The 21,278-nt window shown below is 39.7% G+C and overlaps 1 protein-coding gene across 1 annotated transcript in view; it reads right to left on the bottom strand.

Annotated features, from left to right (window-relative positions):
• Positions 1-5,379: 5,379 nt before the first annotated feature.
• Positions 5,380-21,278, bottom strand: part of SIM1 (SIM bHLH transcription factor 1) — a 66,977-nt gene continuing 51,078 nt past the window's right edge. Inside the window, exons 10-11 of the mRNA XM_065888727.1 lie at positions 9,100-9,502; positions 5,380-7,044 (exon numbers count right to left, since the gene is read on the bottom strand). Of these exons, the coding sequence (XP_065744799.1) occupies positions 6,314-7,044; positions 9,100-9,502 (1,134 nt within the window). The 3' untranslated portion in view covers positions 5,380-6,313. The remainder of the gene's footprint in view (positions 7,045-9,099; positions 9,503-21,278) is intronic.

Genomic DNA, 21,278 nt, shown 5'->3' with positions numbered 1-21,278 from the left:
TGTCACTAAGTTACTTAATCACTCTGTCTCCCTTTCCTCATCAATGAAATAGAGCATATTGGTATTTCCCTCTGTGATGGTCTCTATCCAGACTTCAGTGATAATCTGAGCTTGGTTCAATGCCTGGCACATGATGATTCAATAAATGCTTGTCATTTTAAAGAATTTGCACTTTCAAAGCACATCAGGAAAATCAAAGACCCTCCGTATGTGCTTTCCTATAACGTCCTTCAATGAGAAAGATTCTAGTGTCTATCCCATGTGGGGCATATAATATGAATTCCATAAATGTTGTGAATTAATTTGGAAGTGCAGTTATTTTGAAGTGTAAAGTAGGTGAAAACAATTTTATTTTCAGAAACGAAAGCACTAAAACAAGTATTTAAAGAATCATGTAGGAAAATATCTGATAAATGCTGTAATGTTAATGGCAATACCTTGTGCAGCTTTGTCAAAAAGCTTAATGAAATACAAATAACATTTCCAATGAATTAAAACTATATCGTGTAGGCTTGTTGAATTGGCTAATGGTTGACAACTTCTGGAATACATCGAGGTAAATCAGAAATCCCTGGAGGCGGATTTCCCATGTTGGGGGCTATGAAAATGAAAAAAGAGAGAACCACCTGGCAATCTATTTTTTGTTTGACCTTAATTCCTAATTTCTAAATTTTAAAAATACTTTGGATTCCAAAATAAAAATTATTCAAGCTATGTTTTTAGATATTCAAAACTAGATAATCAATAGACTATCTAATTTAGATAGTCTAAATTAGACAATTTATAAGGATTTGGCCATATCCATATAAATGAGACAATTTAGACTATCTAAAACTAGTTTTAGATATTCAAATTAGATAATCTCAATATTATAGGTTTTATTTTTCCCCCTTGGACATTAAACATGTAACCTATACTTTCAAATTTCTCACTTTATTTTAGCAAAGTGGAGACCAAAGAAGTCCTGCTTAAGATGTTCTAATAAAAAATTGAGAAACCATTCTCCAGTGTCTGATGAAAATCAGATCCGTTACCTAATAGTTACTGTGCATATGTGTAAGCTTTTATTACTAGGTCTCTTAAAATGTGTGTGTGTGTGTGTGTGTGTGTGTGTGTGCGTGTTACCCATTTCAAGAGAATCTAGAGCTAAAACAATCCTTATTTCTTTACATTGCTAGTCTTCTAGTTGACAGTCTTTGTCCTAGAGAAATTTTCCTTTCAATGAATAATTCAGACTCAAACTGCATATTGGTAACTATATTTTAAACCAAAAAATTCCTCACATAATAAATACATTTTATGCACATTAACTTCGAATTTACTTCAGAAAGCTATTTACAATATAAATAATTATAAATGGGAACACTTTGCAAGATATCATTGACGTAGCTAATATTTTCTACTTTACATTCCAAAGTAAAAGTTCAAATTACAGATTTATACTATGATATCACTAAAAACTATACATTGCAAGATGGTATTTGAAATATTGGCAATCAGTATCTTCTTTCACAAATATAATCCTTTTATAGCATGTCAGTCAAAAAACAAACATAAAATATTTTATCTTTTTTTGAAGTGCCTACTCATATGTTTCGTTTTTTGAAATATTTCCCTTTGGGGAAAAATATTGGAAAAAAGTTACAGTACTTCTAAAATTTTTTCCATGCCAATTTCATTTCTTTTGAAATGTAAAAACACCAAGGTTGTTGGGTACAAATTCAACTGTGATTAAATGTGCTCCGGCTCAGCAAATTAGGACAAACTATATAGGCTTATGAAAGCAAATTCCCATGCAGCAAAACTGTAATAAATAAAATGATAAATGTTTGGTTTAAATTATCAGTTAGGATTTCTTATGTGAACCATCAGTTTTTAAGGAGCACAGCAGAATAGAACTTTGTTACTTGTTTTACAATTGCTTGTGTGTGCGCGCGTGTGTGTGTGTGTGTGTGTTGTGTGTGTGTGTGCATACTATACATACACACAGCCTTTCTGCATACTGTCCTAGAAAAGGAACTCTGAGCAAACCCTATTTGGATATGAGCACAATCTCACTTTTTGAGTTCACAATTACCCGTACAACTCCTGTGCACAAGAAATGAGCCCCACACAGAAATTTCTCCCAAGAATATTTTCTAGGCATGTGTCCATAGCTGTTCTGTCATTCATTTGAGGTTTAGAATGAAAATGAATGTTTTATCCACAATGCATTTTCCAGGAAGGACTAACCAATTGATTTTGCTGTCTTATAGACAAATTCCTATTCACAAAAGCTGACACTGACATGAAAGTTGAATCACTTATTTGGAGAACCATAGGATTCACATTCATTATTAAGTCATTAAGAAAACAAGATGTGTCTTTTGGTCCTGTAATTTGAGTGAATGAAGGTACCAAATCTGGGCACTCAAACTTTTTAAATCGGAGTACATTGAAGCATAAGCTATTCTTCTGGGCAAGGTAAGTGACCCCAAAATGGCCAAATCCTCAGTTTTCCAAACATCAGCATTGACTCTGTCATTTCCAAATACTACTAGTACTAATAGAATTGCACTGAATAGTTTAGTAACATCCAGCTCTTAAAAGAAAGCAAGAGAGCTATAAAATATTATACCTGTATTCAGAAGGTCTCTTTAGCTGTAGTGTCTTTTATCAAACTTATTTGGTCTAGGTCTTGGGAAAAAAATCTTTGTTTTATTTTAAAATGTCTATGCATATTTTCCAAATGATCTTTTATTGAATTGATCCTCATCCTCCATTAAAAAGACAAGAAAATGAAGCATATTGCCCTTTTCTAGAAGAGCCCATTAAAGCCTAGTTTAAGTGGGATTCTCTGCCCAGAAGCAGCATGTGGCAGCAGGGTATAGAAAGAATGAAGAGGGCTTCCCTGGTGGCGCAGTGGTTGAGAGTCCGCCTGCCGATGCAGGGGACACGGGTTCGTGCCCCGGTCTGGGAAGATCCCACATGCCGCGGAGCGGCTGGGCCCGTGAGCCATGGCCGCTGAGCCTGCGCGTCCGGAGCCTGTGCTCTGCGGCGGGAGGGGCCTCCAACAGTGAGAGGCCCGTGTACCGCAAAAAAAAAAAAAAAAAAGAAAGAATGAAGAATAGCACCCCATGAAAATATCCTAGTCCTATAAAATAGAATCAAAAAAGAATAAATGAGTTTTCTGTATAATACTGAAGGCAAATCATTTATTGCATCCTGTCTCATATTGAATGTCACACCAGTCCTGTGTTGTATTATCCTAAATCAGGCAATCACAGTTTAGGAAAATGCTAGCCTATTATATTCAGCACAGTATGTCAAAAAACCTGTGTGACACACCTAAATGTCTGACCTGTAGTGATTGTGACATTAATATTATGCATCCAAATATAATACACCAAATCCGTATATTCTCAATAATAGTTTTAACTAAATTTTCCCAAGGAAGATGGGGAAATATTCATTTATTTCTTTGGTCATCCAAATTTTTAAGTTAGGTAGGGCAGACAGGTAAAATGGGAAACAAAGATACTCCTACTATTACTAGAAAGCATGAGGTTTGCATCATCTAATGAATAGTTACATATTGTTCTAATAATTGGCTATAACACATTTTTATGAATCCCCAAAGTGATATAAAAATCATACTTCTCTATTTCAGTCAATTCTCAGCATTTAGCAAAGTTATGGAAATCAAGTATTAAAACTAAAGCCAATTTAAGTTTAATTTTAAATGGGAACATACATATATAGGCATTATATGTAATGTAATAAAGCTGCTACCATAAAATTATTGAGACATAAATTAAATAAATAGGTTGTGTTTGAAACTGGATCAATCTACCAAAAATTTAATCAAGATGTAATTCAGTTAATTCTGTCTTCACTTAAAAATATTGGTCATACCATTTTAAAGAGCATTATTCCTTCTGACTACCCCCTAATTGCAGAGTTCATAATTTATTTCTTTCGTCAGTTGACTATCTTCCATAGAAAAATCCTACTGAAATTACTATGACAGTGTTTTCTTTCATATCAATTCATTTTTCTTGATTCTTAAGATTCCATTTCTTTTATACCATCTGTCCTTGACATTTTTGGTAGAATGTGTATCCATTAGTAAAACCCATCTGTGTAGATTTCCTTTCCAAAATGCTCCATATTCTTGAGATATCTGTGCCTTTGAACCATTTGTCCATCTACAGAATTCTGCAAAAACTTTAGCATTCAGAAAACCTTACTTCATGTTGCAAATTGATCAAAAATCCATTTTAAGTGTTCCAGGGTTTTCCATAAATACTTTTGCTTGTATAGTTCAAATTTTAGTTTTTATTGTTCTTTTAACATTTTTGAAAGTATATATGATAACCACTAACTTTCTCACTCACGTGCACCTTTTTCATTTACAGCACAAACGTTGCTGTCATACCCAAGAGCTATTTATTTAATTTTATGTAGCCTCCTTTCTCACATACAAACAACCATATTCATCTCTCAGATTACCATCATTCAGATTGTCAACTGCCTCTGGACTGCCAAATAACTGTGTTAAATGATGAAAATATACTACCAATCCCTGAGTGTTCAATGTCATGTTCTGTCTTCAGAACGTAAGTTCTAATACCTCCCTCCCCCCTTCCATATGGCAAGAGTTTCAGGCATGGGACTCCTAGGAAATATTTTCTATAAAATTTCTCTAATCACTTATGTCACTAGAGAATGATGCATTAAATAAATCTTACTTATTTTTCTTCTCCGTCATCAGTTTCTACCATCTATATCTCGGCTGAACTAGAAAGTTGATTGTAACTATAATATGCCTAAAAGAGTCCATGCACCTGCTTAAGTTTCAAAGCATCTAGACCTCTGTATGAGTGCAGGTAAGCCAGAATGATGAGCCTTGACAACTCACAGCAGAGAGATAACTGGTTAACAAGTTCAGTACTGCTGCAAGAACGAACCACAGACCCTTGGAACTTTAGAGCTGCCATACAGATAAAGAAATTGGGGCCCAGGTGTGGTCAGTGATACATCTGTGCTCCCAAAATAAGTTACAGGCAGGGTCAAACTGGAACTCGGAGATCTCGGCATCTAGTCTGCTGGTCTTTCTACTGTATCACATGAACTCAAGACCAAGTTTGTTTTTGCTGTTTACAAACAATATGGAATAATGAACGCTTTGCCTGTTCCTTCAGTCAGAGTACTACTTGTACCCTTCTAACCACTTGTCTGTCAGCCTAGGCTTTTATCTTAGACTCTCTCCTGAGGCTTTCCACATGTCACATTTGCACATCTGTGCTTTGAAATGTGTTCAAACACACTGCTGTCATGTAGCATTCACTGGTTTCCCTTAGTTTTTTTGTGTGTGTGGGGGGGGGGGTTTCTTTTTTTGCACTTATCAGCCTTTTTTTCTTGGTGAATTAGTTTGAATTTTTATTTGGTTAGTTTTACAAGCCCCAAATATGTTGATTACATATGCTGACCCTGAAATTGTTTGTTTTGAGATATCTTTTCATTTTTCTCTGCCTCTGGCCTTTCCATCTCTACTAATCTATTTCCAGTTGGGCACACCAGGCTTTTGATGTGTGTCCCAATATCTCAGTGTTTTTACTTAGAAAAACCCTTACCGCTATGTCAGTGTGATCCTGTTCTTTGTCTAACTCAAAAGTAAGGTGAAAAATCACCACTTCCTGATTGCTTATAATGGATGCCAGGTGAAAACTCATTCTTGTATCATATCCAGAACCATTTCCCTAATTTATGCCTGAACGAAATGAGCTGGATGTTTGAAACCACAAAGAAGAAACCAGTTTACAAGATATATCTCTTTCTCAGTTATTTTGGGAATGGAAATTTCTTTAAGATGCTTAATGCGCTAGGGTTAAGGAAACTTACCCACTTGGGGTATATTTATGGTATATAGTCTATATTTCCATATGTAAAGTATATATAGCAGTTTGTGGATAGTGGTCTGTGTGTATGAAGTTCACTGGATCATCATAATGATTGTTGTCATCCATCGGTCCTTTCATGTGATATATATGCTCACTTAATCTACACAAGTATTTTTCAATTCAAAATTTATCTATCCTGGTTCCCATATAAATAGAGGGGCAATTTGTGTATTCACTTTAGCTCCATTACCTGTGTATAACCCTGAACGCCAGTGCTGTTATCTTTGATTTCACAAGAACACATGTCAAATACCCAGTAACCTAGATTATCCACTCTAACAATCTGTGGCATTGTAAATGCTGGTAATGGGGCATTAAATGATAAATATGTTTCAGAGATCCTTAAAGAACAAAATCTTTTAGAAAAAACATCAGCTTCCATTGGTTATTATAACAGATGTTCCCTTGTGTCCTTGTGCTGGATCCGGCTGCATCCTTAGATGGGAAGTTACATCAAAGTGTGAGCCATTACAGCCCAAGGAATAGTTTCTAATAGTTTCGCTATCATATAAGTGCTCCAGGGCGTATCCAGTTAACGTGTAGGCATGCTTATCAAAATACTGCCGGTGAGAGCCAAAGCAGTTTGGAGAGACGGCAGGGTGGTCTCCTGCCGTCTGATGAGGAGACATATCCGAATGTAGATAGTCTTTAGCTAGGATCAAACTGGATTTGGAAATGCGATCCGAATTGGGACTACTTATCCGCGACAGTGCTGTGGGACTGTTGTCGTAGTCATTTTCGCGGGGGCTCAGCATCTTTCCCTCTCTCTGCTGGATGTGGTCACATGGTGAAGTGTTGGCAAGAGCGGAGCTGTGGCAGACTTCGCCTGTCGTTGGGGGCTGCTGGTAGTTTGCAAAACAGAAGGAGTGTTTTTTCCCAGCTCCATTAATGGAAGCCAGTTGGTCTGGGGGGGCTTTCCTCAGCTGCAACCTGTTCTCTTCTTCTTTAATCATTTGCTGGGTGGCTCTGATCAGAGTTTCGATTTTGCTAGGTTCATGTGGGCTACTTTGATACTGCTCAGTGCGATATCGGTCACCTGATTCGCTGGCAGACCCAGGGTCTGGAGAACTGACCACACTATCTTCATCCCAATGACCTCGCCCTAGAAATTAGAAAAAGTAAAAAGTAAGCGGTCTCAAAAATCACCCCCAGTATTGTAAGTGTATCTCTTTTTCCTATTAAAAGAAACCTTATATTTTTCCATTTTAATATATGCACCGATATTTGAAACAGACACAGGCTCACATGACAGTGTCAACATATTGTCCTGGAATTCATAGTTCTCAGTGGCTTTTAAGTGCAGATGAAGTTTATAACAAGTTTTCTAGAAGGTAAACCTTGTTCGTGGGTTGTAAATGCCAATTAGCAAGACAGTAAAGTATGTTTATATTTGTCCATGGATGCACATCCCTGGACCTGTCTGACTGTAAATAATAAAAGAAAAATACATAGGATTTGGTTTCTGTTATTGTCTAGAGAAGTGTTATGTTGAAGTGATGCTTAGATAATGCTTTCCATTGGGTTTGAGGAAGATGATGATATAGGCTGGACTAGTTTCTCAATTCCAACTAAATCACCTAAAATGTTAAAATTGCTACATGTTTCTAAAGTAGAGTTACAATAAAGATCTAACATTAGTAATTAAACTATTTGAAGGTTTAAAATATGTATACATATTCATATATATGTGTGTGTGTGTATGTGTGCATGGATATATACACATATATATATAGTTCCAATTAAAAATATAAATATTGTCTTCTCAAATCCAGTGGTAAAAAAAATCTGTTTCACACATAATCATACAGTAACCCTGATATTGCTTCTGAAATAAGAATAAATATTTTAAATGCTAATAACAACTTGTTCTGAACCAAGGAAAGAGATCTAATCTGGAGGAAAAGTGCATCTAAAATATTATTCCATAAATTACGTTATTCTCAAAACAGTCTGAAGTCAATATAAAAAGAGAGAAGAGAAACAAAAAGGGACATATGAAAGCTGTAAACTGCTTAATGCAACAGAGAAGGCTGGGATCACACTAGTCATTGCTTTCCTTTTCCCTTTTCTTCTCATTTTATTTCTAATATCTTCCTCCTGACCATGTGGGTTAAGGCAGGATTTTCACTTCACTCCATTCTTGGGTAAGCAATTGCCCTTTGCCCTGGGTTTTCATTCCCAGGCTACCAAACTAGAGAAATTCAAAATAAAAGTAGAAAGCAAAAATGGAAACAAAGCAAAACCATTCACAGAAAACAGTAAGTGCCTAGGTGGTATGTGCAGGAGACTTCTATGTGTGAGAACAATAGTGTCTAGCACATTTCTTATCCTAGAGACACAGCAAGAAGAGTAATAGCACAGCCATTGGATCCACCTTAGTGGCACTGACTTTTAAGAAAATGGGAAGGGTTTTCAAGACCTGCCTGGACCTAAGCTTGGAATGGACAGAATGAGCTCCCCCTGACCAGTTTACATTGAAATGGACAAAGAAGACCATTAATAACACTAAAGGCTTTAACTGCGGCGCCCATTTCTGTGTGTTTGTAGAGCCGTGTAATAATCCCAAGGTGAAAATCCCCATGGGTCCCACACCTCACTCCATCCTCAACTCACAGAGGATACTGTGGGTTGCCATATGATGGGGGAAGGGGACAGTTACTGGCATTCAATGCCCAGAGGACCAGGGAGGTTAAAACACCTGTGACATGAGTGATCGGCCATAAAACAAAGGCAGGCCTCCCCAACACGCCAATAGTGCCCTCATTGAGAAACCCTGCTAGATGAGCCCCAAACTACTCCGGTCCACATTGGAAGGGTGAGAATACAGAAGAAAATAATACACAAGAAATTTAAATGCATACATACTACAAGTTCAATAGACTTAACAATTCACTTTAATTTCTTTACTTTTTTCCCCTTGGTGTTAAAATGGGAATCATGTTTACTCGCCTGCCCAAAACAAATGTATTTAGCAAACATCAGCAACATTAATACACTTCAAAAGAGTGGATTTGGTTTTTAAATTCCCGTTGGTTAGAGTTTCTGATTTGCAAATTCAAGGAGGAAACCATTGGGTGGGGATCACTCCAGGGTCAAAGCTGGACTAGGATAAATCTGCCCAGAGGCGCAACGCTGGAGTCGCTGGAGCCGCCCTTACCGTGGATCCTGTGGACCGAGGCGATGTGAGGCATGCTGCTCTCATAGGCTTCTCTGCTTTCCGGGGAGGCCTTGGTCAGGGGCAAGGCTGCGCGAGAGCCCCACCAGGGCTCCCTCCCCGCCTGCGGCGCTCCCAGGAAGTACCTGCCTGCCTCACACCGGCCGCCCTCGCAGGCCTGGGTGTGGAAATGCCTCTCCTCCACCAGCCTGGAGGGGTCGAGCGCGAAGCCGTAGCAGAGAGCGCCGCGTTCCGAGAACTGCCTGTAGGCGCACGACGCGTCGTGCTGAGAGCCCGGCCGGTCTGCGGGGTCCAGCAGCTGCGGGGAGGCCGCATCTGTCAGAGGACTGCCGCCCCACTGGCTGTCGTGATCAGATTCAGATCTTTCCGCGGGAAATCCCGAGTACTGAAACCGAGAGGGTGAGAAAAGTACATTTCAAAGGAAAGCAAGAGGGGCCTCCCTCCCTGGTGGCACAGTGGTTGAGAGTCCGCCTGCCGATGCAGGGGACACGGGTTTGTGCCCCCGTCCGGGAAGATCCCACATGCCGCGGAGTGGCTGGGCCCATGAGCCATGGCCGATGGGCCTGCGCGTCCGGAGCCTGTGCTCCGCAATGGGAGAGACCACAACAGTGAGAGGCCTGCATACCGCAAAAGAACAAAACAAAAACAAAAACAAAAAAATGAAAGAAAGAAAGAAAAAAAAAGACCCCAAGGTCTGAAAGCACCCTTAAGGTCATATTGGGCTCAAGGCATCAAAATAAGACCCTAGCACCACTCTGGACACCCCTGACTTGGATCACCTAGTCAGTCATGGTACCGCAAAAGACAATCCTTTTGGCTGCCGGAAGGAGGAGATAAAACTAATAATAACAAACATGGACTGAACTAAACACCGGGCACTGTTGGAGGTACTTCCCGTGAATTACTCCGCATAATTCTTACAAGCGCTTAAGTGGAGATATTAGTAACCCATCATATGGATAGGCAAGCTAGGGCCCTAGGAGAGGAGATGATTTGCCCAAGACCACAGGGTGAGCAGGTGGCAGAGCAACGATTCAAGCCCAAGTTCTCCATCACGACACAAATGGTACTGCCAAAGGGAGAGTCCAAGAGAGCACCATATTTTATTCCTGTTCACTTTTCACATTTTTTCTTACTTAAAAAACAATACAAAAATAAGTTTTACGGCTTCACACTGGACTGTTAGCTCTCTGGGGGCCATGCTGGATACATGGCAAAGTAGTGAATAAATGCTTAACTTAATTCAGTCTCAATGTGACTTTGGAAAAGTCTCGCCCCATATAAGCTAGGCCTGTTCACTAGGATGTGTTTCTTGCTTTCTAAAGTGAAACTTCAAATATGCACAGGCTCATCAGGACAGCACAGCTGCAGGCTGTTGTTGGAATCACCCTGCTCACCTGTTGCCAGAGTATTTGGTCAGGTGCTTGAAAGAAAACAAAAAAGGCTCTGAGGACCTCCCTAGGAGGTACGCTCAGTTTGAAATTCCTCAAGAGCCACTAAAATCAGTAATATAATCATTTCTACCAGTGTTTGGTTACCTAATGCCAAACACAATTCTAGGTACCATAGAGAGTTTACCTGCTCTAATAATAATAGACGTCGTTTACTGGGAACTTACTGAGTGCCCAGCAATATGCTAACTACTCACTGTATATTATATCAATGAATCCTTATAACCATCTGGACAGTAACATAGCTCCATTTTTAGATGAGGACACAGCATCACTGAGTTTTAATAAGATGCCACAGCCATGCCACAGTCTATCTGGTCTCAAAGCCTGCTCTCTAAACCGTGGTTTTATACTTGAGAGGAAATACTGGTAAGGAAGAGAGGAGAAAAAAAAGTTTCAACGTTAGAGAGATTTCCAGAAAAGTGGCAGGAACTGCTTTACAGTCTCAGGAACCAAAATATAAATCCAAGTCCATTCTACATTCTCTTTCTTACCCCCAAGAAGAAAGAGGGACAGGCACGTGTGGTGGTGAGAAAGTAGGGAGGGAGAGGAGACATTCCCAGGCTCCAGTGTTCTTCACCTGTCACACACTAGTTGAGCAAATTTGACCCATGATGAGACCTTCACAGGACAAGGCAAACTCTCCCCTTCCTACTAGCCCCACCCTCAACAGGAGGAAAAATCCCCAGCTCTTCCCAGCTCAGTGCAAACAGGCAGCTCCTCCCAGGCTCCCTTGCAGCCAGGGAGATGAGGTATAGAGGCTGCTCTGGGGCAACTCCAAAGTACACTGATAAATACAGCATGCTCAGGACAGAGTTCCAGCCAATTCCAGGTCCAAGACTTTTCCACGACCACTTCTAATATTACTTTAATTATTTTCCAAATGTACATATGGACTATCAGCATATTCCATCAAGAAAAAAAAAACCAGAAAATATAAATTCTTTCCTGCAGGCCTGTAGGATGGACACATCGAGGCACCCCGAGCTCCATTTCTCCACCTCACGCCTCCACCTGCCATCTGCCTTTTCTCTCTGTGAACACCAGTCTCTCTTCTCATAAGATACCACCTTCACTTTCACCAAGCGGGGATTGCCACCCTCTCTCCTTACTGAGTGGGGACCAAAGTGCTATCCATTTGCCCTCTGGTAGCACCATCCATGTGCTTGCCTAGGAAAAATTCAGATCATCAGTGCTATTCCACGCTAGGAATTGCCCAGACTCTGCTTGTTTTTTTTTTTTTTTTTTGCGGTACGCGGGCCTCTCACTGTTGTGGCCTCTCCCGTTGCGGAGCACAGGCTCCGGACGCGCAGGCTCAGCGGCCATGGCTCACGGACCCAGCCGCTCCGCGGCATGTGGGATCTTCCTGAACCGGGGCACGAACCCGTGTCCCCTGCATCGGCAGGCGGACTCTCAACCACTGCGCCACCAGGGAAGCCCCTCTGCTTGTTTTTATAAACGTATAAACCAGACCTATTTCTGAAGTACTCCAGTCAAGACTTTTGAGCCCTGTTGAGAGGGTGAAAAGCCTTCCCTGAGTGTACATGGGAAAGTGCTATTGGCACAGCAGAGAAGAACATTCTGTCCTTCGCTGACAAAGAAAATTCAACATGAGGCAACCCTGGCGTACCTGAGGTACACATTTCAAGAGCACCCAAAGAAGAATTTGACAGATAAGCCTCTTGTCGATAATCAGGAAACCACCACAGCAAGAGCATTGCCCTTCAAGCAGGCAGAAGTTGGGTGGTTCAGTTAGACCGAGCCCTCCCACTGCTTTAGAGGTACAGAGGAAAAGCCTAGCCATAAACCTTTGCTTTTTAAGAGAATGCCTGTAAACTTGAACCTGTGTGCACCATCAAAACTGTGAGCTGCAGACTTCCCTGGTGGTCCAGTGGTTAAGACTCTGTGTTTCTATTGCAGGGGGCATGGGTTTGATCCTTGGTTGGGGAACTAAGATCCTACATGCCACACGGCACAGCCAAAACAAACAAACAAACAAAACAAAACCTATGAGCCACGTCCACCCTTTAAAACAGACCACACTCTATTAACACTACCACCCCATAATTTGATCTGAAATAGTTCAGGTGTTCATTAAGTATGTGAGAAATGAGAGAGGGCAGAAAGGAAGGAAGGCAGCCAGGCAATACATGCAGCGTGTGAATGAATGCTGCATGCGAAGCCTCCCGGTCTCCCTTGCACCTGTGTTTGCTACTTAATGACATGTACAGTCGTGGGCAAGTGATTTGATTTCTTTTGTCTCAACAGGAAAATGGTCATGATGATACTTAACCTACCAAAGCCTGAACCAGAGTTGGGACCATTTAATGGAAGAGGCACGAGGGACAGGGAGCCAAGAGGACTTGGTTCCAGGGACACCCTCGCTAGTAACTCTCAGGGACACCTCAGGAAAATTGCTTCACCTTTCTTAGCCTCAGCTGTAGAATGACATAGAGGGTTAGATTAGTCTTTTTTTGTTGTTGTTTTTGTTTTTGCGGTACGCGGACCTCTCACTGTTGTGGCCTCTCCCGTTGCAGAGCACAGGCTCCGGACGTGCAGGCCCAGCGGCCATGGCTCACGGGCCCAGCCGCTCCGCGGCACGTGGGATCCTCCCGGACCGGGGCACAAACCCGTGTCCCCTGCATCGGCAGGCGGACTCTCAACCACTGCGCCACCAGGGAAGCCCTAGTCTTTCTTGAACTTTTCTTTCAGCTCTAATATTCTATATGATATAATTATTGTTATCCTTTCTAGTGTTGAAACATATGATCCCTATGCCTGTTCCTATATTGCACTTATTTAAAGTAGATAATTAGTTAGAACTGTAATCCAAGACCAAGAATTTTTATTGTCATGATTATAAGGGAAAGGTTATGATGTCAGTTATAATTTTACTATAATGTCAATTTTCCCCCAAGTATCCCATTATGACACGTTTTATAGGGATAATGAGGTCTTTTGGTCAATAAATTATTCCATTCTAGAGGCTTCTGAGCAGGAAGGATAATGGCATCCATTTGAATCTGAATCTCTTCACACATCTTCCCCCAAGAAACTATAAGTTCATCACGGAGCACTGATTAAATCACACGTGACCCATGTTATCAGCATTACTAGGAGGCAGGGAATATGCCAAAGTTCAAATTACTTATAAGTTAAAGAAAAAAAAAAAAGAAAGTCCAACAGCAGCTGCTATGAGCCTGTGGGTACAGAGAGTAGGGTACCAAGATGTTTAAGAGACTATGTGAAGGAGAGAGAGAGAGAGAGAGAGAGAGAGAGAGAGAGAGAGAGAGATTAGGACATAGGCAAAATGAAGACAGTTATCCTCTGAAAGAAAAGCACAAGTAAATGCCAAAATATGAAGACAAATCAATACTTACTGGCTCTCAGTACTGGCCACAGGAAAGGGACTCAAAATCAAGCAAAATCCAAACTGGCACCCTCAGACAAGTGTCATTTCCATAAAAGAAGACTAGCATCTAGAATGTACAAAGAACTCCCAAAACTCAACAATAAAAAACTAAAATGTGCCCAAGACATGAAGACACATCTCACCCAATAGGTAAAGAGATGACAAGTAACCACATGAAAAAATGCTCAACATCATTAGCAGTTAGGAAAATGGAAAATTCAAACCACAATGAAATATCACCACATACCTATTAAACTGGCTAAAATAAAAAATAGCGACAATACCAAGTGCTGACAATGATGAAGGAAAACTGGCTCACTCATGTGTTGCTGGTAGGAACGTAAAATGGTATAGCCCCTCTGGAAAACAGCTTAGCACTTTCTAAAAAACCTAAATGTGCACCTACTGTATGCAATCCTGGACACTTTTTCCAGAGAAATGAAAATTATATTCATATAAAAACCTATAGGGAATTCCCTGGTGGCGCAGTGGTTAAGAATACGCCTGTCAATGCAGGGGACACGGGTTCGAGCCCTGGTCTGGGAAGATGCCACATGCCACGGAGCAACAAAGCCTGTGCGCCACAACTACTGAGCCTGTGTGCCACACCTACTGAAGCCTGTGCATCTAGAGCCTGTGCTCTGCAACAAGAGAAGCCACCGCAACGAGGAGCTCACGCACTGCAACAAAGAGTAGCTCCCGCTCACCGCAACTAGAGAAAGCCCACGGGCAGCAACAAAGACCCAACACAGCCAAAAATAAATAAATAAATTTATTAAAAAAAACAAAAACCTATACATGAATGTCTATGACAACATGTTTTCCCACTTCCAGGTCCTCTTTAACTGTTCCCTTTCTTTTTAAAATTATTTTTAATTGTGGTAAAATACACATAAAACTTTCAATCTTACCCATTTTTGTGGCATTACGTATGTCCACATTCCTGTGCAACCATCACCACCACCCATCTCCAAAACTCTTTATCTTGCAAAACTGACTCTACTCATTAAACAATAACTCCCCATTTTCTCCAGCACCTAGAAACCACCAAGCTGCTTTCTGTCCTTCTGATGCTGATGTCTTCCTGACAGAGGAAAAACAAACGAGCCCCATGAACCTCCAACCTGGCTTGGTGTTGGGGCTTCCCAGAACCTAACCACCTCAGAGATCTTTCTGAAACTCTCATCTAATGATGTCATTCTCTTGCTTAAAAACTTCCTTCTTTTTTTCTGTCTTTCTGTCTATGCATCAAATAGCATGGTGATACCACCTACATAAAGCTGAAACTATAGGAGATACAAGGAGAAATATCCTAATAGTAAGAGACTAAGACACCACTCTCAGTATAAGACAAATAAAGTAGGTTAAAAAAAATAAAAAGAAAACAAGAAAAGCTACAGAAGACTTAAAAAACAAAATCATAAATGTTATGGCTATATATCAAACTTTACATATAATAAAGAATAAACCTCAGCATACATGAATAATCATCAAAATTGATCAAATATTAGGTTACAAAGAAAATTTCAGTAAGTTTCACCAAGTAGAAGTATTACAAACAACACTCTCTGACCACAATGAATAACAAATAGAAATTAAGAACAATTAAAAAAAACAACAAAAAAACCCCTCCACCTGAAAAAAACCCCAAACTATTAACTCCTGGGGAAAATAGGCAAATAAACCATAAACTACAGAATTTCCAGGGAAAGGATAATGAAAATACTATATATCTGGATTTATGGGATATATAGCTTTAGATACCTAAATCAGTAAAAATGAAAGAATAAATCTAAATTCAATTCTCAGTTCAAAAGCTAGAAAAATAACAAAAGAAACTAAAAGAAAGCACAAGGAAAAATGGTCAAAAGACATAGACTATTCACAAAAAATATTAAAATAGCCTTAAACATATGAAAAGATGTTTAACTTTTGAATAAGATAAATGCAAATTAAAACACTGAGATAATATTTCTTAACCATCAGATTAGCCCAAGTTCAAAAGCTCGATAACATATTGTTTGGCAGAGTGTGGAGAACAAGGTACTCCCTCCCATGCATCGGTGGTGGAAATGTAAACTGATACAGCTGCTATGGAGGGGAATTTGGCAACAGCTAACAGAAACGGCAGTTTCCCGCTCCTAAGAAACCATTACACCAGGCAATATACATTGAAGTAGTAAGGTGTCGTTAAAGAGGCATCATATATGGAACCTATTATAAGATGGTTCAGAAGAAATAAATAATGAGGGCAGACGGGAGAAGACCCAGAGAATATGATAAAGCAAATATGGCAAAATGTTAAGCCCTGATGAACCAAGGTTTAGTAGGCAAAAATACTTTATTCTTGCAACTTTTCTTTATGTATAAAATCTTTTTTTTTTTTTTTTGGCCGTGCCACACAGCTTGCAGGATTTTAGTTCCCCAACCAGGGATGGAACCGGGCCCTGGCAGTGAAAGCACCAAGTCCCAACCACTGCAATGCCAGGGAATTCCCTCAAAGTAAGTGTTTTAAAATAAAAAATCCTACATAGCAAACATATCTTATTTTTATAGAATGATTAGGGAAAAGACTATTTTTTTAAAAACTTATTTTTCTGAAGAAATAGAGACATGCTCTGATAAAGCTATAATTTAATTAAATATCTTTGTTTTCATTAACGATGATTAATATTTTGTGCATAAAAAATGTAATTGTAAGTTATCAACTAGGGATTCCAGTAGAAACCGCACTGAACTCAAATATGGGAGGACCCTGATCTATTATCATCCAACATGACTTGTACAAAAGATCACCTCCTGTGGGCTTTGAGTTTTTCATCTGCAGAATAGGAACAGACTACCTGCATTATATGATTACAGGGAAGATCAAATAAATAATACGTATCAAAGTACTCTTAAAAATGCAAATGTTGGGGCTTCCCTGGTGGCGCAGTGGTTAAGAATCCGCTCTGCCAATGCAGGGGACATGGGTTCAAGCCCTGGTCCGGGAAGATCCCACATGCCGCGGAGCAACTGAGCCCGTGTGCCACAACTACTGGAGCCCGTGCGCCTAGAGCCCGTGCTCCACAACAAGAGAAGCCACCGCAATGAGAAGCCCACGCACCACAGCGAAGAGTAGCCCCCGCTTGCCGCAACTAGAGAAAAGCCCACGCATGGCAACAAAGACCCAATGCAGCCAAAAATAAAATAAATTTTAAAAAATGCAAATGTTACAGATACGTATGTATTGTGTAAAGGTCCTTGATTAACGACTTTCACTTTGGTGGACAGGAATAGTTATATCACCATCTTGTAAAAATGATTTTTTTCCCTAGACTGTATTATTTAGAGCAGGGGTCCCCAACCCCCAGGCCGCGGACCAGTACCAGTCCAAGGCCTGTTAGGAACCGGTTGCACAGCAGGAGGTGAGCGGCGGGCTAGCGAGTGAAGCTTCACCTGCCGCTCCCCATTGCTCGTGTTACTGCCTGAACCATGCCCCGCCCCCAGGCACCCTCCGTCCCCAGAAAAACTGTCTTCCACGAAACTGGTCCCTGGTGCCAAAGAGGTTGGGGACGGCTGATCTAGAGGCCATATTTTCAGTCCCATTCTACAGGCATGCCAGAGATAAAACATGTATGTTAAAGGATAAAGAAATCCACATCTCTTGTGGAGAAAAGGGAACCCTTGTGCACTGTTGGTGGGAATGTAAATTGGTGCAGCTACTATGGAAAACAGTATGGAGGTCCCTTAGAAAACAAAAAATAGAACTACCATATGGCCCTGCAATCCCACTCCTGAGTATACATCTGGGAAAAATAAAACTCTAATTTGAAAAGATACTTGCACCCCAATGTTCATGGCAGCATTATTTACAATAGGCCAAGACATGGAAACAACCCAAGTGCCCATCAACAGGTGATCTGTTTAAGAAGATGTGGTGTATATTTACAATGGAATATTACTCAGTCATAAGAAAGAATGTAATATTGCCATTTACAGCAACATGGATGGACCAAGAAAATATCATATTAAGTGAAGCAACTCAAAGACAAATATTATATGATATCACCTATATGTGAAATCTAAAAAATAATGCAAATGAATCTATATACAAAACAGAAACAGACTCACAGACATAAAAAACAAACTTATGGTTACCAAAGGGAAAAGGGGGGGGGGATAAATTAGGAGTATGGGATTAACAGATATAAGCTATTATACATAAAATAGATAAGCAACAAGAATTTACTGTATAGCACAGGGAACTATATTCAAAATCTTATAACAAACTATAATGGAAATAATCTGAAATATATTATATATACATATAACTGAATCACAATTGCTGTACGTCTGAAACCAACACAATACTGTGAATCAACTATACTTCAATATAAAAATTTTTTAAAAAATCAACATCCCAGCTGCAAAAAGAAATCAGGTCACTGGCCAATCACTTAAACATTAGGGCCTTTTCTTCCAAATGCTCTGATTTTCAGAGTTGAACTGCTCTTTGGTACCAACGATTCTTATCACTTAAACTTTGACTAAAAGCCCACAGATCTGTTTTAAGGGTGGAGCGAGAGTGACACTCATGATCGATTAGCTAGCTGGAACCTGTGGTTGGTTCTCCTAGCAATTGTTGATATCTAGACTATTTTCAGGTAAAACAAAATCACATTTTAGGAGCTATAGAATATCTGCTCTTCTTCCTTTGAAAAGGTAACAACACTTCCTCCTTTGTTTAAAGCTAAGAAACTGAGTGATTCGATTCCCTATTTTAATTAGGTTACATCAACAAAGAAAGTTCACTGAAACTAATTTTTGGTTAATTTTGCGGAAACCTCTGTTTCTCTTTCTTAGAAAAGTTGTTACTATTATGAATACTCTGCACCTTAATTTACCCCTATTTCTTATTTAAAATTTAATTTTCAAAACAGGCTTTCATATTGGTAAATTTAAAAATGAGTCAGGGGACTTCCCTGGCAGTCCAGTGGTTAAGACAACGCACTTCCACTGAGGGGGACGTGGGTTCCATCCCTGGTCAGGGAACTAAGATCCCACATGACGCACGGCCAAAAAAAAAGAGTTAGACGAAGGATGCCCTGGTTCTAATAACTATGAAACCAAATGTCACCCACCAAAGGTGGGCTAACGTTGACCGGCAAAGAGCTTGGATGCCTGCCAGAAATAGAGGTCAGATGCCAGCCACATCCCCCAGCTCCTCTCTGAGATTCAGGGCTCATGAAAGAATCATTATTTCTAGAAGAGACTGATACCTCAACCGGTTAAAGATCTGAGCCATCAGCTGGGGTTTTACATGCATTCAATGGGAGCTATTTATAATAATTCATTCTATGATTCATTCTAATATTTATTGAGTACCTAGTATTTGCAAGGCAGTGTGCCAAGTGATGTGAGAAATACAGCCCCACCTTCAAGGTGTTCATATTAGGAGGGGTATAAATAACCCACAGAACATAACGTTAATACAAGTTGAAAAATGGCAAGGGCCGGAATGAAGAAAAAAACAGTACCGTTTAGGAGTTCAAAGAAGGGAGCTATCACTTTTAACACTGTAGCTGCTTGGGAAGGGAAAGTGAACTATGACTAACAGGCAATTTACCATATGATTCGCCTATGCTAACTAATGCCCATGACAATAACGATAGCTACCATTATCAAATACTTGCTATGCTCTGGTCACCATACTGAGATCCCACAGACATTATCTTATTAAATGCTCACAACATCTTAAAAGTATCATTAATCCCTTTACTGATGCAGCAAATGAAGCTCAAAAAAAAAACCCAAAAAAACAAAAAACAGAACTGCCCAAGTTCACATGATTAGGAAGTTTAAGAGGAGAGATGCAATTCCAGAGCCCTTACTCCTTCCAGAATCCTGGACTCATCTAGACTTAGGTACCTAGATAACAAAGACAGCAGTGTCCTACCCTCTATGCAGGAATGGATCCCAGGTCCCTAAGCATGTTCTTAACAAAGGGGGTTTTCTCCAACCTCTACACTCCAGTAGACCAACACCACACAGCCTTGGTTACGTCCTCATAGCACTGAAGCGTTCTTCCACCACAATTACAACACAGATATTCCCCTTTTGAAAACAGTCATGAGATTCATTCCTGCCTCAAGAGCATGTTCCAGACAGGTGCTCTGCATTCATCTGGATGTGGCAGCAGCAAGCCAACTCAGGAAAAATACCAGATGTTCCAACAATAGATGCTACAGTTATCTATTTTTATTCTGGCAGCTCACTGAGGTTTTTATTTTTATCATTTTTAGCTGTAAAATATAGAGAGAGACCTATCATTTTTAGCTGTAAAATATAGAGAGAGACCCTCTTATGGTAAAGTCCTGTTTTCCATGAAAAACTTTCACTCTATCGGGCATGAGCAGCTTTCCTCTTGATTTGTATCTGAACCATGAGAAAAAACATCACAGATGCAGACTGCATTGTACTAAGAACATATGCATGCTTTTAAATCACTTTTATCTTACTTTTTACTAATGTAACCCTGAAACATAAAATATGTCCTTTTTTTTTTTCATTCACTGTTATGGGAAGAACAGATGGTAAAAGGGTTAGATTAAAGTAATACAGCATGTCCATTAAAATAACCCCCACTGCTGGGGATGCTTCCCTTGAACAGGAGTCATGTTTACTGTAAAGAACGGCTTTGGCTTACACACATTGGAAATTGCCGGGGGTCTTCTCAACGATAAACATAAGGGTAAGAGAAAAACTAATGTCAAAATCAAATGCATTTTAAAATGACAATTATGCAAGTTATTTTGCTAATCTGGGAGGCAGACTGAAAACATTTGCCTGTGATACTGTAACTCAACAGCAGTCAAATAATAGATTCCATTTCTGACTTGAAAAATTTTACTACCTAGAAATTGTAAGGAAGGAAACCTTCAAGAAAAATTAGAGAATACATTTTAAAAGGAAAAAATATCAATCTTGAGTCACATTCCAGAGTCAAGGATGGCTTCACTAGAGGAACTGAGCAATAAATATTTCCATTTACACTGTAAATAATTAGAAAGCAAATACTCACTCAAAATTCAATTATTAAAAATTTTAAATATTTTGGCCATTTCTCCCCTCATTTTAGAAAATGGTATAAATTGTCATCTTCTCAAAATCAATTTTTAAGAATGGTTCACAAGATTTTCACTCATTATTGTTATGATTTGCTCCACTTATAGTATAATCTGTTATTTATTGTGATGTTGTTTTTACCTTTAATCCACATTTTAGTTATTTTTAGCTCAAAGAATATTCTGGTGAGA

The sequence above is a fragment of the Phocoena phocoena genome, chromosome 12 (genome assembly GCF_963924675.1).
Source record: "Phocoena phocoena chromosome 12, mPhoPho1.1, whole genome shotgun sequence".
In the NCBI taxonomy this organism is placed as follows: Eukaryota; Metazoa; Chordata; class Mammalia; order Artiodactyla; family Phocoenidae; genus Phocoena; species Phocoena phocoena.
This window is presented reverse-complemented; position numbering and strand designations above follow the sequence as displayed.